A 16974-nucleotide genomic window follows, 5' to 3' on the forward strand; every position below is an offset into this window, starting at 1 on the left:
GGCCGGGGGTGGGGTGGGTGGGAGGGGTCAATACCATTCCTCCCCAGACCCTGCCCCTCAGCGAGCGGGCCACCTTCGTGCCCCACAGAGCGTGTGGGGTGGGTGAAGTGTGCACGGACAGACAGACAGAGTGTGTTCACCCACCTGCATACTGAACATCAAGATCGTGAAAGTAATTTCTAAAATGCGTGTATACGGTCGTAATTAATCTCCACGCTTTGGAGAATCAGCTACACTTACCAAGTTTTCTATACAACTCTGAAATTCACTGATTTTCTTCAGGGTCTCCTTGTCCCGCTTAACTTCGTTTATGTACATCGCCAAGTCCTGAAAACAACGAGGCGGGGGAGGGGTTGGCGGGCTGCCAGCCACCGCAGCTGGAGACCTTCGAGACCCCACGGGGGTGACACACGAGTAAACTAAGGCAGGAGAGGTAAAACCGACCCCAAACGGCACGTGTCCCTGGGCCAAGAACCCCAAGTCCCTGCCTCTTAGGACAGTGTCTCTCTACCCTGTCACTCGACCCCCTTCTAGCTCGGACAAAAGGAAAACAGTCAGTGACCTAGACTTGACCAGCCCGCTTCTTAGCTCTCGGGAAGTGGGCACCCGGCAGGCCCCGAGCTCCCGCACAGCCTCACAGAACTGGGTGACCCCGAGGTCTAGCTCCGGCCGTCCATGTGCTGCTGTCCTCCCAATGGCCACCAGGGGGCGGTGCCCGCTGCAATCCAGGCAGCCGGCCCTGACTGGGGGCCAGAGACCCAAAGCCCAGCAGGGGGACGGGCCGCCTTGGGTGGAATCCCTGAGCCAGGCCGAGGTGGGGAGCCGGATCCAGCCTCCAGCACCTCCTGCCTGCTCCTAGAAGGACCCCACTGGCGGGGCAGAATCTGAGACCCCGAGGCAGAAACATTACAGGATAGGCCTGGCTCATCAGCGACACCCCCCAGCACAGACCACCCAAGGGCCAGGGGACGGGGTAGAAGCCACAGATGGAGACAGAAGGCAAAAGGAAGCCCAAAGCCCAGAGGAGACAGAGGTCAGGTGTGCACCCTGGGAGGTGCTGGGGGTACTGTCCCCCGACCCTGGCCAGCCGCAGTGCTGAGGGGACCCATCCCGTGCTGGGTATTGTGCCCGGCCTGGGGACCCAGGTGAGCGTGATCGGGGGCAACGGGCACAAAAGGGGTGACAGCCGTCCCCAGGGGTCAGAACCGTGTGCGGGGGGGGGGAGGGGGGCAATCATCCCGGGAAATGTCACCTTGCAAAGACTAAAGATGTACAGGCCATAGCCAGGTGACAAGGAGAAGGTCCAGCCTGAGCCAACAGAGATAGAAAATGATGGGAAACGTCATTTTGGCCTGGGAGTGGCCACGCTCACCTGGAATTTCAGGCATTAGTGGCAAACACAGCCGCAAAGCTAGGCGTGCGTGTCCGTGGAGGCCCGTGTGCCCGGACGTGGAGCCTGAGCCCGACTCGGTGGGCACTGGGAGCCATAGAAGGCTTTTGAGCAAGGGGGTGGCATGAGCTGAGCTCTCCTTCCAGGGAGGCTGGGTGGAATGGGCGTTTCAGAAGCAAAAGCCACAGGACTGGGCAGTGGGCAGCCCAGGCCAGATGGCCCAGAGCGAGTCTAGAGCCTGGGAACTGGCAACAGCTCTGACGGACGGTCGGGAAGCAGGAGGAAGGCAGGCCCAGGGAAGGCACCGCGGGCCGGACAAGGTTAGGGATCTGGACACTTGGGGCAAGTGCCTGAGGCTCCCTCTACCCACCCTCCCTGCCCATGGGTGCGTCCCACCCACCGCCCTGCCCCCGCTCTGCCTCTTGTCTTTCCAGGAAAAGCTACATCTCTGGTCCCAGAACAAGGCTTGTGAGTGAGCCCGACTCCAGTCAAAGGACACAGACCGGGTACCTGCAGCCCCAGGTTGGCAGGGCCCCTCTCCTGCCTCAGTTTACCTACCCACCTGCATGGCTTCTAGTGCTTCTTTGAGCTGCTGCCTCTCGGGCCGATCCGCGGAGTGGCTCAGGAGTTCCTGGACGTGTGGGAGAGGGGTCACGGGTCACCGCTCGGGGGTGCCGGCCTCCGCGCCTGCTCCCACCGGGCACAGGGTGTGGGCACAGAGCAAGACCCTCGGGGCAGACTCCCTGCGCCACCCCCCCCTGGCCCCAGGCTCTGCTCTGGCTCGGCTGCCCAGCCCGGCAGACAGACAGCAAGGCCCCTCCCAGTTGACACACTGCCTTAGGGTGAGGGGTCCCCAAATCTTGTGCAGAATGGCAGGGACTTTAAGGCCGCAGGGTAACTGGCTGATTCACTGAAGAGCCTCACACGGCACAGAAACCAGTCTCTCTGGCGAGTCTGTGCACAAGGGCTTCCTATTTCCACTGCTCTCCTGCCTACCAGGAAGCTCAGAGTCTGGGTCAAGGCATCAACAGGCCATCTCCTAGTCCTGGTCCGAGGACATTCTTTGGTTTCGGTTTCCCGGTTCTCTTACTGATTCCAATCCCAGTTTCCCTTCGCACGTTTACTGTGATGAACATTCCTAATACAGCCGCACGGCTCGTCTGGACAGATTTGCCTGCTGGTTTCTCCGTGACGCTGGCCCACCCGGGCCCCATTTACGCCCCTGCCGGCCACCGGGCCCCAATCCCGCTCCCCGGGGGCGGCCGTGGAGCTCGCACACCGTCTCACCTTCAGGAGCAGGTGATACTTGAGCACCCTCTGCATGGGGACCACGAGCAGGTCCTGAAGCTTAAACTTCCCGTCCTGGACCTTCAGAGTGCATTCCTGGGCAGCGGGGGGAGCAGCGAGGGGATGACCGACATCCTGGCCCGGACCGCGATCCCAACGCTCCCACCCCCAGCCGTGGTGGGGGGGCAGACTAAGCCCTGAACTGGGGCCAAGTGTCTGGTCCTGGCCTGGCCGGGGTCCCCAGCCCGGCAGCGTCTCCCAAAGCCCCTTCCCAAGTCAAGTGTGTGCAGAAGAGGGGTGGGGCTCACAGCAGGCAGGCGGGGGGCCCAGCCCTCTCTGCAGCCTCAGGAATCTGCAGTGGCCACGCCAGGGCTCTGGGATTCTGAGCGACCCCGGCGCTGACCGGGTCTGCCAGAGACCCCCAGGGAAGCCAGCTTACACCATCGCGGGGCCACCCTCAGGAACCAGGGGCTCCCCACCGGTTTCCCGGACACACAGGGGCACCATGCGTCTCCAAGGGACGTCCTTCCCAGTGTCGCTACAGCAAAGGGACCCCGAGCCAGGATTCACTCTGGAAAGGGTTTGACTGGCCAAATACACCACGGGACCCCCAGCCTCGGGGAGCAGCTCAGGTGCCCCTGACAAGGGGGAGGGGGAGGGGGCCTGGAGAGGGGCTCACGTGGGAAAGTGGACAACTGCCAGAGACTGGCCCTGAGCCTGGGCGGGGAGTGGGGGCAGGTGACGAGAGAGGGGGTCTCCTTGGCTTCCAGCAAACGTCTGTCACCCGGGGTCCCCGAGGGGTCTGCATAGGCCAGCACAGGGGCTCAGTCACAGCCCCTCGCCGAGCCGGATCGGGCCCCAGGGGGTCTGCCTCTGCTGCACCTCCCCCTGCCCTCCCCACCCCAGCAAAATGCCGAGGAAAAACAACCACCATCCCGCCAGTGCCCTCACGTCCACCTTCCCGCAAAACGGGCAAGCGAGGGGCCGGTGAGCTGCAGCCTTGGAGACGCAGGGACAGCGGGGGGGCCAACCGCCAAGCCGCCATTACCTCGACCTTCTGTCGGAAGTCCTCCCGGCTGGCGAGGAGCTGGTTCAGCGTGTTCTGGGCGTGCTCCATGTGGCTGCAATATTCCCCGTAGATCAGGAGCCTGGGCAGTGAACACACACACGTGCACGGTCAGTGACACGCTGCGGCTCCGGGGCCCGGGTTTAGATCCCCGTGGAAGGCACAGCAGGCGATCGGCAGACCCGGCCCCCCGCCCCCCCACGAGGCAGCTCCTCACTCGGTGACCTGCTTCGTGGTTCCGTTCTTCCCATGTGGCTGCCTCCCCCCCTCCCGAAATGCTGCCAGGCCAGGGGGCTGCCAAGACGCTGGGGACAGGGGGCTCCCCCACGCTCTCCGGACCCAAGGAAGCCCCCTTCTGTGGTTCTCACTGCCACCCCAATCCTGCCCCCGGAAAGGCCAAAGTCAGACAGGAGAGAAGCCCCCTGCCTCCCCCCCACCCAGGGCTGGGGGACCCCAGGAAGGCTCAGACTCCTCCTGCCTGTAGGTCTGAGCACGGAGGTCCATCCTGGCTCTGCACCTGCCCGGGGTGGTGGCCCCTGAGGTCAACCCTTGTTGCTTCCATGTGACGCCGACGCTCTCCGCCGGGGTCCTAGGCACCCCCTTTCTCAGGGCAGAGTGGCGTCAGCCCCAAACGCCCTGCTCCACACCTGGAAAATGGGCATGGCCGCCGGGCCTCGGGATGCTGGGAGGAGCCTCGGGCCCTCTCTCCTCCCCCCGAACACCCTCCAACACCACGACCGCCCCCCCCACTTCACAGACCGGAGCCCCCGGCACTCTCTGGGCCTTGGGCTACCGGCCTGAAACTTCATCTCCGAAAGCCCTGTCACCCGACTGTGGGCTCGGCCCCGGCAGGACCACACAGGTGACCACGCTGGTTGTGACAAGCAATGACAGCCACTCCTGCCCGGTGCTACACGCACAACATCGGGACCCCTTCACCCACTTGTACAGGGAGGAGCAGTGAGCCCCACTCCTCAGGCAGGGAAACCGAGGCCTCAGTAAACGCGCTACAAGGTCACCAGCTGATAAGGGGTGACGGCCCCGCCCTCCAGTGACGCCCTGCCAGGTGCCAGAGACTCTGTGTCACAGCAAACGGCTGGAGGCCCCTCCTGGCCGGGCTCCGGAAGCTGGGGGCAGTCTCTGGGACACGCCAAGACACGCTGGGACACACGGGCCTGTCCACCGTGGACACTGCTCCACCGCGGGGCCCCTGGCCGGGCGCTCAGGGCCGGCAGCTGGGCCCGTTGCCGGCTGGTACTTGAGAAGAAGCATCCTGGTCTGGGGGGCTCCCCAGGCTCCCGCTGTGGGGCCGGAGGGGCCTGGGGACAGACGACCCCCACGTTCCTCCCAGCTCCGGAAGGGCAAAGCTGCATGCCCAGAGCACGTTTCCAACCCAGCGAACCGTGATCCCGGAGCGGCCCCGAGGTGGGCAGCGTCTCCCAGCCCCCGACAGGCGTCTGGGCTGGGCTGTGCCGTGCCGGCCCGTGCTCGCAGGCTCCAGGGCGCAGACGCTCGGCCAAGCTGCAGCCACATTCTCAAGCCACCCTGAGAACTTTGGCCGGTGCCGGCCTGCAGGGAAGCTTCCGGCATCGACAGACTGAGATTCCGCGACTCTAGTGAGAGACCGATCCAGTCCTGGACCTCACGCGGGAGCTCACCTTCCCGGCCACTGTAAAGGAGAACGCCCCACGGCCGGGACCTGTGTCCGCAGCCCCACAGAGCACCCGGCCCTGGCTGTGCCCGGGGACACGCTGACCGGACATCGCTTGGCATCAGAACCTGAGCCCTGGTTTCCACTTACATGAGCCGGTTATTGAATTGAGAATTCTAGTACAAAAGTTGATTAAAACGCATCATTTCTGGAAGCGGGGGTGGGGGGGTGGGGGGGTGGCTAGAGACTCCAAGGTTTCTGCCAGATTGTTTTAAATGAGCAGACCTGGCAACGGCCCAGCTGCCCCCGTGGAGGGAAGTCTGTGTGGGCAGCGAAGCCGCCTCTCCTAAGCACCGGGTGCTCACAGCTCTGGGTGGGCCAAGCCAGCCCTATGGGTTCCCCTCCTTAACTTCAGAACCCCCCGGGCTCATCCCGGCCCAAGGTCGTGGACAGAGCGGGTCCCAACCCTGCTTTCACAGCACGCCTCTCATCCCCAGACCACACACTGCACTTCCTCCGGCCTCCTCCAGCCAGTGAACCTCTACTCATCCCTCAAACCCCCGCCCCATCATTTCCAGCTCTGCGACCTCTCCCCTCCCAACCCTGTCCCCGGGTCCAGGGAGGTGAGACAGAAAAGCAAGGGGACAGGTAGGGAGCCTCTGGGTAGAGGCCTGTCCAAAGCCGAGTGAGAATCTACCCTCTGCACCGGCTCTGAGCTCCAGAGATGGGTCTCATTTGTCCCCACACCGCAGCATTGAGCCCGGGGGCCTGGCCTGCCCAGAGGCCTTACGCCTGGCTGCGAGGGGCCTGACCATCGGCAGTGCAGCAGCTGCAGCCGATTCCGGGGGGGGCAGGGGAGCCACTGCAGGGAAGAGAGCAAAGCTTTAAGGACCTAAAGAGGCCGGGCCACGGGAGGCACTGACACCCGAGCTCAGCCTGTCCTCGTGAAACACCACTTGTAAGACAGCGGCCCTGAGGCTCTGAGAGGCGACGTGACTTCTCAAGGGGCCCAGCAAGACCCCAAAGTGCATCCATGAGGCCCCCAGACCAGTCTCCCAGGCCCCCATCCCGGAGTCCCAGGCTACCCCGGGGCTGTACCCTCGTTCACCTCCGCCGACCCGGTGGGCGGCCCGGGATGGGAAGGGAGCCGCAGGAGGGCCCGGCTGACCGACCAGAGATGGCCTGTCGGGCTGAAGAGTGACCCCGAAATGCAGGCGCCCTGGAGCCTCAGAAAGCGAGCGTATCTGGAAACCGGGTCTTTGCAGTTACGGCAAGGACGCAGAAGATAGCATCACCGAAGAGTGTCCTTGTCAGAGAGAAGAGAAGAGGCCTCATAGGCCAGAAGCCGCATGAGGACAGAGCAGAGACCGGAGGGGCAGGCCCCAAGCCAAGGGACACCCAGGGCCGCCAGCAGCTGGAAGGGGGGGAAGGCCCCGCCCCCCCCGAGCCTCCGGAGGGAGCGCCGCCCGCCCACATCTGGATTTGGGCCCCGTGAAACTGCGAGAATCCATTTCCGCCCCACACGCACTCAGATCTCTGGCCTGCGTCTATGCCCTGCCCCGTGCCGGGCGGCGTGGGCCGCGGACCTTACGCTCTGGGCCTACAGAAGGAAGTCGCTTAAGGAAGTGAAAGCTGACAGGCCTTCCTTTTTACCACGAGCATCTCTCTGCTGCTGAGAAAAACCATCCGACGCTCGGAAGTCACGCAACACGCACACGGGGGTTTCGTTCACGGTTCAGGGGCTCCGTGGGGCCCCTGGAAACAGCAGCCGGCCTCGGCCACCGGGGCCCCGGGCCAGGCGGCGCCCCGTGGCCTGGCGGGAGACTGCCGGGGTGCAGACGCTCGCCGCCCTGTCGGAGAGGACACCCCAACGGTGTGCGGCCGGCGTCGCTGCCTCGGTGCTGCCCTCTTTCCCCGCTGACTCGGCGCACGGGCGCCTCACACGCCGGTCGGTAGGTATCTGACACGAGCTGGGGTCTCTCTGTTCGAGGGCTACGTCACGTAACTTCCTGAACGTGCAACTCGGACCCCGCTACGGAGGGGGAGTAGATGCATCTATCAGGGGGACCCTCACCTGCCCCCCGGGTGACCGCGTCACTCCGTCCCTTGTCACAGAACCCCAGGGACGCAGTGCCCAGGGACAAGGCCAGAGCAGGTCCCGGACACAGGTGGCACTCCCGGGCATACACCGGAGACACAGGCACGAGTCGGGACCACGGCCAGGTGGTGGCCAATGCTCTCTCGCCCTCAACCTCCCCGCCTGGGAAAGGAGGATCAGGAGGCGGGCAAAGGCCTCTCGGGGTCGGAGGGTCCCAGGCAGCCCTGCCGCGGGGGCTCGAGGAGCTCGGCCCTGGGCGGGCTCCCTCCCTGCAAGCGCTGACAGACCGACAGGAGCCACCCAGCCTCCCGAGACCCAGACCTGCGGCGGGAACCACAACCAGAGAGCGGCGCGACCCGGCCCAACACCCTGAGCAGCCAGAAACCGCAGAGTGCAAAGCACCCGGCGCCCGCCTCCGGCCCAGCCTTTCTCTCGAAGCGCCCACGGGTCTGGGCGGGTGGAGACGCCGTCAGTCGTACTCTGACGGCTGCTCCTTCGAAAAGCACTTGTGCAAAAAGCTCCAGAGAGTTCCTCCTAAGAGCCAGACCCTCGCCTTCTCTCCGGGACACGAACTCGCTGTGGCTGGTTCCCTTTGTAGTCCTGCCCCACTGACCTGGCTTGGCCACCCCCAGCCACAGATAAACCACGTGGCTCTCTGTTCCATCCGCATCTGCAAAATGCAAACCCTTCCCAAGGCCCAGGTCCCACTGTGTGGGACTTGTCCCCTCAGGTCCACAAGGCAAGGCTAAGAGGAACATCTGCTTTGTCTGAGGACTAAGGCTGTATGCACAGAAGTATTCGCTCCAAAAAGAGGGAGGGGATTGTCCTCTGCCACTTTGGACGCTAGTCCCTCCTTTATCCGTGATGAGCTGCCAGGATCTTGCCACTAAAATTCCTCAGGGGCTTCTTCCTGCCCTTGTAAAAAAAAATAAATAAGTAAAATCTAAATCCCTATCTTGATCTTCTAGGCTCTTGCAGAAGCCACAAGTCACTCCTTGGACAGTGGTCACTTCTGCTTTGCTCACTTCAGTCCTGCTCCTCCGGCCTCTTGCCAGTTCCCAAACAGCCGCTCCTGCCTCTCCCGGGGCCTTCCCTGCGGCTTTGCCCCCACCCTGCCCCCACCTCAGGGGTGGTGGGCTCTCGCCAGGTCCTCAGCGCCCCCTCGTCTGCTACGAGCCCCTACTGCCCCCACCCTCTCCCTTTCCCCGTGCTCTCAAGTCCTTTGCCTGTGAACTTGCTTCCTGACCTCCCCGCCCAGTGAGAGCAGAGCCTGTCCCGTCTGGTACACAGCAGGCACTCTATAAATGCTCGCCGAATCGCACGTCAGGACCTCAGGTGTTGACTCAGAGACGAGGAGGCGAAGGGGCAGAAAAGATCGACGCCGGGACAGATCACGAGGGCTGGAAAACGAGCTCTGATGAGACGCAGCCCGCCCCCTCCCCAAACTACCCAGACTCCAGGGCCTGGCCTCCAAAGCCTTGCTGGGCGGTGACAGAGAGCCCATCTGCCGAGCTCCCGGTGCCGGAACACGATCCAGTCCCTGCAGCCGCTCTGGCCGTAGAAACAACGGTCATCCCGGCAGAAACGAGGCCCGAGAGCCCTGTGAGGCCCAAAGCTGAGCACAGAGGACGGCAGCCTTGTAAAGGGCAAACACCGTGGGGCAGGCTCTTGGGCCGGAGGGGGTTCCTGGGGAAGGGCGGTCTGTCTCTTGGCCACTCGGCCTGGGGGTGGCTCCACAGGTCTCAGAGGCCTGGTCCAGCAGGTCCGTGGCCTCCCCACCCACCCGTGAGGAGGAGGGTCGGGTCTGAGTTGGCTTCCCTGGCACACAGGCTTGTAGCCAGGTGAGAAGAAAGCATTGCTGGGGGCAGGGGGCGGGTAAGGGAGCCGCCTGTCCCCCACCCCGGGGCCTGCCAGCATGCCCATGTCTGCCAGTGCCTGGAAAAAGCACATCCGCCCTCTGGCCACATCTGCCACCTATCCTCAGGCACTGCCTGCTCCCTCGTGCCTGCCTGGGGCCTCACCCATGGCCCCTAGAAAGGAGGCTCGGGGACCCCTGCCCGTGCGGAGGGGAGAGAGCTCCCTGCCCGGAGCCACAGAGCACGCAGGGGAAGCCACTTCAGGGGCTCGTAGAGGCCTCGGAATCCAGCCCTGGGATGGGCCGCCTGGCCAGGAGGACACGTGAGCTGAGCTGACCGCCACCTGGCAGGTGCTGCAGGGGACCTCCCTGCAGATAAGGACGAGGTGGACCCAGGGTGCCCACCAGCCGCCCTGGGGCCTCCCCCTCAGACCCTGCAGAGTGGACCCCAGAATTGGTGTTCTTAACAAGCTCCCAGGTGGCTCGGACGACAGGCAGGCAGAGGAGCCGCGAGCACAGAAGCTGGGGGCGCCTTCTCCAGAGTCTGAGGGGCAGGAGCCACGGCACCGCCTCCCGATGGGCCTCCCGAGACTTCAGAGACTGGAACACAGTCCTCTGGGGCTCCCGCAGCCCCGGGCATCCGGCTGAGTCCTTGCATCATCTCGTTTCGTGCCCGGCTTTAAAGATGCCGCTGCCCGGGCTCCAGGAAGAAAGGCGGGCTCTGAGACCTTCGCTGGGACGGCAGAGCCACAGAAGCTTCCAGAATCCCAGTCCTCCCCTGCCGGGCTCCAGCAGGACATTCGGGGCATGGAAGGCATCTCCACACTCTTCCATCCACTGGGTTTTACAGGCAGAGAAGCTTAACAAAACAGGTTCGTGGAGGCCTCCCGACAGCCACGTAATTCTTCGAGAAGGTTCCTGCGCTGGTTTCTAACGAGTTGCCAGTCTCCTGCCCCGACGATACCGGTTCCGGACGAGGGGCCCGGACGGTGGGAGGAGCCACATTCTGCATGTTTCTGGCAGTGGGGAGGCTGGCACCGTCTGTGCGTCTAGACTCAGCCTGACCCCGCGGGCGCCAAGGGGAGGAGAGATGCTGCCTCGGAGGCTGACGGGCAGAATCTTTGCCCCCTCGGGCTTCACGGGCACTTGCCCCAACGCCGCGGACACACGATCGGAGGACCCAGGCCTACGCGTGCCTGTCCGGGGCCCCGTCTCCCCACGCTGGGGGCTGCGGCTGGCGGAGGCCAGGATGGCCGGGTGCCCGTGCCCACAGCTGCTGCTGCCTCCCCGCCATCCCGCCCGCCTGTCCGCCGGGTCCCGGCCACCGGAGCCCTTCAATGGCCACAGACAAGCCACGTCGGCGAGACGGGCCTGGCCTCGGTTTACCCTCGGGGCACCACGTGGCACAGACACCATCAGCGTCCCTCAGGGACAGATTAGGAAGTCCCGGCCCCGTGACACACACCGTCGAGGAAGCGGGGAACTGGCCTCACCCCTGGGCACCCAGAGCCCGGAAGCCCCTTCCTCGGACCTGCGGGGGCCGGTTCGGGTCCTGTCGTTCAGCTGCCACCCGCCACCCGTGCAGCTCGAGGGGCAGAGTCTCTCAGGTGCCAGGTTCCCGGAGGACCTGGCAGGCAGCAGGTGCACCGTGATGGTGAGAATGGCCTCCAGCCACCAAGACCCCCAGGCACAGAGGCAGAGGGAGCTGGTGGAGTCCTCGGGAGGCCCTGCTGGGGGAGGTCGCCCCTCCAGGCTGTGACGGCGGGAAGGGTGGGCAGCTCTCTCCGTGTCCCAGTGAGGACAGAGGTTCACAGGGGCTCACAGGGGCACAGCCACCTGCCTCGAGGGCCTCGCCGTGAGATTCCCACCTGAGTACCGGCACCTGTGACCGTCCCCAGGCCGGAACTGCAGGCCCCGGACGCTCCCGAGGCCCCGCGGACAGCGAGGGGCGGGCCTGTCACTCACCTCTCCTTGAAGTCCAGGAAGACCTTGGCCAGAGTGCTGCCCCCTGCCATCATGGACACGTCAATGGCCCGCAGGAAGCTGTGATGCACTTTGATTAGGTCCTGGGGAGAGAAAGCCGTCGGTGCGTGAACGGGCACACCAGGCCGCCCTCTAGAACGGTTCCCATCTGCCGTGGTGGAGAACTTAGAGAGGCCCGGGCGCTGGGCGTGCACCCCACGCAAACACTAGAAGGTGCTGTGGTGCCAGACGTGTGAAGGGACCTCTCAGCCGACTCAGACACAGGGTGGCCCACCGGGGACAAGCCCTGGTGCCAGAGTGACAGCGATGGCCCCCCCGGGGGGCTGTTCCCACTCAGCATCCTTGTACCGTCTTGCTGTGTGCAGGGACAGAGGGGCTCTCTGCCCTGATCTTAGGTTCTGCGGGACGGAGTCCCTCCATGGGGACAGGTGTTCCTCCACGTTTCAGAGCAGCTGGGCGACCGGCAGGCAACAGCTCAGGGCTCCCCACGGCCCCCGATCCAGGTTCCCGGCACCCCGAGGCTCTCCACAGCCCCCGACCCAGGCTCCTGGCCTCCCAGGGCTGCCACAGCCCCCGATCTAAGTTCCCGGCACCCCGGGGCTCCCCACAGCCCCCGATCTAGCCTCCTGGCCCCCTGGGGCTCCCCACGACCCCCGATCTAGGCTCCTGGCCCCCTGGGGCTCCCCATGGCCCCTGATACAAGTTCCTTGCACCCCGGGTTCCCCATGGCCCCCGATCCAGGTTCCCGGCACCCCGAGGCTCTCCACAGCCCCCGACCCAGGCTCCTGGCCTCCCAGGGCTGCCACAGCCCCCGATCCAAGTTCCCAGCACTCCGGGGCTCCCCACGGCCCCTGATCTAGGCTCCTGGCCCCCTGGGGCTCCCCACGTCCTTTGATCCAGGCTTCTGCCCCCCCAGGGCTCCCCATGGTCCCCAATCCAGGCTCCCATTCTGTCCACGGCCATTTGTGCTGGCCACCACCCAAGGCAGGATAGACTCTGAGTAGGGGGCACAGGGAGCTAGAGCCTCCCGAGTCTGGAGTCTGGCTCAGCCTCAACCAGGAGACCAGCACCCACCTCTTGAGGTGATAAGGGGCTGAGGGAGCCAGGCAGGAGCCGCTGCACCAGCTGGGGGCATGCTGCACCCACTGGGCATTCCTGGACGAAACCCACCCACGTGTAGCTTCTGGGGCCTCATGCCAACCCTCCCCACCCTGCTGACAGAGAGGTTTCTGCTGAAACCTTGTCCTCCGGTCTCCGAGCACCAAAGTTCCCGGAGGGCAGGGTGGCTACTCCCCTCCTACGCATCTGTCCTAAAAACACCCGTAGTTCTGACCAGCCATGCAGCTGGCAGGGACGCAGTTCTCCAGGACCCATGGGGACAGTCGGGCTGGAGCCTGCCTGACATCCGAGCTGGTTGGAGACCTGGGCCTGCACACGGTGAGCCGCAGGCCCGGACCCTTACCTCCAGGTTGATGAAGATGGCCGTCATGTCCGCCGGGCTCAGCACCGGCCTCAGCGGGGCCATGTAGTTCTGGAACAGAGAAGCCCATCACCGTCGGCTCGCCTGGAGGGGGCCAGCCCCCTTTGAGGCCAGAGCCACTGACGGGAGGGGCTCAGACCACCTCGCCACGGTCCAGGGTCCAGGGTCCAGGGGATGGGGGTTCTCCGCGGGGCGGTTATGCAGGCCTGGCGCAGTGTTGCTGGAGAATGTGTGCATCCTAGGGGGGGTGTGCTCCATTGTGCAGGGTGGTGGCAGGACGGGAATGTGCAGGGGCGGGCGGGATTGGCCTAAGCACCCACGCCCACCACACGGGCAAAGGCGTCCAGCAGATTGGACTTGAACCCTGCTGCAACCCAGGGTGGGAGATGCTACCGCTGTTTGAGACATTTCCGGGAACGGAGGCCAGAGAGGTGAGGGCACATCACTCGTGGGTACACCTCTGGACAGTGACAGGGCCACACTTCCCACCTGAGCCTAGGTACGGCCCTAAACCTGCCATCAAAAGAGATACTCCCTGACCCGGAAGCCCCGCCGGGGCAGGGAGTGGTTCTCCGGAGTCCTCCGGGCCTGGCCTCCGAGGAGATGCGCACGGGGGAGACCGTCAGGTGGTGTCCCAGAGGCCCTGTGGCGCAGGACCTGCCACCTTTCTCCCCATGGGGTCCTGGCCCCTTGGGCTCCTCCTCGGCCGCCGTGCAGAGCAGGCGAGAACCATCCAATTGCACAAGCCTCTTCCCTGTGCCGAGGACGGGCTAGCACTCGGTTTTCTCGCGTGGGACGTGGGGGTAGCAACAATGACCTCGATGGCCAGGGGAAGATTAAAATGTGACTGTCCCCCCAAGTGCTCAGTACACCGCGTGCCCTGGTCAAGCACACTCCCTGCTTAACCCGCTACGTGCATCAGGCCTGGGACCAGCAGCACCTGCCCTCGAAGGCTGGCCATGTCCCAGGGTGGAGACAGACGGCCGCAGCTTAGGACTTGGGCTGTGTGGAGGGACTGCAGAGGTCTGCAGGGCCCCGGAGCGAGCTGGCCTGGGAGCTGGGACTGGCGGGGGGAGTAGACTGCCCGGGGAGGGGCCGATGGAGAGTGGGGGCCAGGGCGTGCAGCAGGGATGGGGCTGGTGTGTTTGCGGCAAGGCCGGTGGCCAGTGGGGTGGGAGGGCGGGCACACAGGCCTGGCTGAGGCTGGAGGCGGGGGCCTGGGGCCAAGGGGCATCGCAGGACTCCCGGCTGGAGGCCCCGCCATCATGGCCACACTTGCCCTACGCTGCAAGCAAAGAGCCACAGAGGACCCTTAAACAATGTTGGATGTTCACCCAGTAAGCACCAGCAGCTGGCAACAAGGACCTTCAAGAGACAGGGAAATGTCACTGAGCCAGCGTGCACGGGAGGCCAGAGCAGGGCGGGGGGAAGGAGGAGGCCCATCCGTGGTCCTCTGGGAGCTCAGGGGGCCAGCCGGGGAGAGACGACTGACCAGCCATTCAGGGGAGCACAGGGTGCACCATGGGGGCTCTGCAGGCTCCCATCAGTGGGCCTGACCATGCCCCAGGGGCAGGACACGCACAGCCATCTATGAGGTGGCCTTGCTGTGATCCCAGCTCACAGAGTGGGATCTCACAGAGAATGTCTTGGGTGAGAAGGAATACAGAAAGCACTTAACCTAGCGCTGAGTCTGCATGAAAGAGTACACAGAAGGAGGTTAGCCCAGTGCAATTGGGAACAGAAGCTGTAACGATACCCAGTTTAGGCCAGGAAGAGCAGCAGAGACCAGTTCGGGGTGGTCCAGGGCCGAGGGGTGGGAGGTGGGATCAGGGACAAGGGTGACAGCCGACGAGGACACTGGCCTGGGTGGGGAGCAGAGCCCAAGGGGTGCCTGACGGCAAAGCCGAGAGGGCCACGAAGCCTCTGCACCTGTCACTGCTGCCCTGTGTCCCTGCCTGGGGACAGCACCGCCCCAGGGGACCGGCGGTCCCAGGACGGCACCAAGGCCCATACCCACCTTCTCAATGTCCTCCAGGGTCCGGTAGTACTTGGCCTCGGTCTCCTGAATCTCCAGCAGGCAGCAGTTTCTCTTGTCGTCCTCGGACATGCCCATCTTCTAAAGGAAGGACACAAGACGTGAGCCGGGTTCCCACCGGGCCCACTGCCTGCAGACCGCCGAGGCCTGGCCGCCAAGTGGGAAACGGAGGGGCCGCACAGGAGACAGAAGGGGGCCCGAGTCCTTCCCCTCCTGTTTGCAGATGGGGAAACTGAGGCACAGGGAAGGGATGGGCATGTGCCTGGGGGCTGGCGACAGCTCAGGGAAGGCACAGGGCCTTGTAGAGTCTGGGCTCCCGCTGCCCTCTGTGAATCCTAGCAGACCAAGCACGCTCCAGCCCCCCCAGCATATACAGTGGGCGTGGCATGGCTTAAAGCACCCACTCTGTGCACAGGGAAAGGCTCTGACCAGCTCCGAGGACCCATGCCCACCAGCTGAGCGACCTGCGAGGGCCTCTGACAAAGATGCCAATGCCCTGCAGGCCTGGGCCTTCCCAGTGTCCCCTGGGCTCCACTCGGGGTAGTGAGGGAACAGCTCATTGCAGGGGTCACTGGGACACGTTTCGGGGCAGAGCCTGCTCCCCAGCTCCTATGGGGGGGGATGTGGCCAGAGGCGGGATTGACCAGGAGACCGTGTGGCCACAGCGGGTAGAGCCCGCAGGTGGGGGAACTGTTCAGAGGCAGCCGTGGATTTCCAGACACCCCCCGTTACGTTCTTTTAGGCTGAGAGGGCCAGATCTGTCCCTAAGTGAGGCTCTGGGGAAACGGTGCTGGGCCACGTGACATGCCATTTGGACTCATATCTGCCCTTACGCCATCGTCCTTCATCACCCAGGGGCTTCTTCCCGAGCCCACTGTCCGGGTGCTACACTGCTAACGTAGGGGCTTCAGGGGGATGTTGGGGGCCCACGATCCCCTAAAACTAGGTACAAAAGTGTAGTGCCTGATAGCATCTCCCTGGGGACAGGGAGGCTTTTCCCAAGAGGTCTGAGACCTTCCCCGAAAGGTGGGGGAAGACGGTGCTGGCAGAACTTACCCCGGGTCCCCCTCCACCTGCCACTTACCTGCATGTATCTGATCTGAACGCATGGAGGAAACAAACCACAGACAGAACCAGTTAGCAGTGCTCGTTATCCGGGCCCTACTCGGGAGGTGGGGGCAAGCCAAGAGCCCCAGGGACACATCACAACCGCCCGCCCGCTCCAGCAGGAGCCTGGCCGGGTGGCGAGGGACAGCACGGGGACCCAGCATGTCGCCAGGGTCTCCCTCACGTGTGGGGAGCGACACCTGCCATCCCTTGGCTTTATCTTCCTTTGGAAAGGTCTCCGTCTACCTTCCACTTAAACTGTTCGGACAGCTCCAGACGTGACCGGGGAGGAAATAAAGCCAGCTGTTTTATCTCAGAGGACGGGCAGGAGGCCCGCCCTGCCAGATCGACAGGACAGCTCGAGGGCAGCAGCACGGAGCGCTGTTCGGACACTAAACGGAGTAGGGCAGGTGGGACGCCAGCTTGTCCCCTCACAGCCCCCCGCGGGTCCTGCAAACAGCCAGGGTCCGGCCAAGTGTGCTTCAGGACCAGGGACAGCAGCAGGCTCTGGGGACTGCCCGCTCGGGGGCCTCTCAGGGGCGTCTCCGGCCCGAAGGCAGGGGATCCTCCAGCCAAGGGCAAGGGCCTTTGCATTCACTGCTCCCGCGTTACCCACAGGACGCTGGACTTCTAAGGGCTTGGGAGTGAGCTGGCCCCAGACCCAGAATGCCGGCTCGGCTTCTAGGCAAGGCAGAGGACGTCCGTCAGCGGGGCAACGGCTTGGCCTTCCAGCCCCGTGACTGACCTCCCGGGAAGGCTCAGGGGCAGAGCCGCCCCACTGCAAGGCTGTGGGGGGGGGCGGGGAGGGCAGAATTGGCCCTGGGCAGACCCGGGGTCACAGAGAGAGACCCCTGGTAAAGACGGGGACACTTCAGACCCTCCAGGGACAGAATGAGAAACCCTTTCTGAAGAGCAGAGTTTGGGGGCTGTGAGGGCCGCAGCCACGCTTCTCTGCCTCTCCTGGCGTGAGGCCGGGGGAGGGCAGGCGCCCCCAGTGTGGGAAAGGCCTCTCTGAAAGGCCT

The 16974-nt window shown here is 64.5% G+C and overlaps 1 protein-coding gene across 6 annotated transcripts in view; it reads right to left on the bottom strand.

Moving 5' to 3' along the window:
• VAV2 (vav guanine nucleotide exchange factor 2) overlaps positions 1 to 16974 on the bottom strand; it is a 165608-nt gene that overhangs the window by 25075 nt on the left and 123559 nt on the right. For 5 of the 6 annotated variants that reach the window (XR_006210454.1, XM_042964034.1, XM_042964032.1 and 2 more), the window contains exons 6-12: positions 14828 to 14926; positions 12793 to 12861; positions 11313 to 11413; positions 3726 to 3825; positions 2678 to 2773; positions 1953 to 2021; positions 241 to 327 (exon numbers count right to left, since the gene is read on the bottom strand). Coding sequence is in view for 5 of the 6 variants with exons in the window: in XM_042964034.1 (XP_042819968.1) it covers positions 241 to 327; positions 1953 to 2021; positions 2678 to 2773; positions 3726 to 3825; positions 11313 to 11413; positions 12793 to 12861; positions 14828 to 14926 (621 nt within the window). In the remaining variant the exon portion in view is untranslated. The remainder of the gene's footprint in view (positions 1 to 240; positions 328 to 1952; positions 2022 to 2677; positions 2774 to 3725; positions 3826 to 11312; positions 11414 to 12792; positions 12862 to 14827; positions 14927 to 16974) is intronic. The other variant, XM_042964033.1, reaches the window with a different exon arrangement.

This window comes from Panthera tigris, chromosome D4 (genome assembly GCF_018350195.1).
Source record: "Panthera tigris isolate Pti1 chromosome D4, P.tigris_Pti1_mat1.1, whole genome shotgun sequence".
Classification (NCBI taxonomy): domain Eukaryota; kingdom Metazoa; phylum Chordata; class Mammalia; order Carnivora; family Felidae; genus Panthera; species Panthera tigris.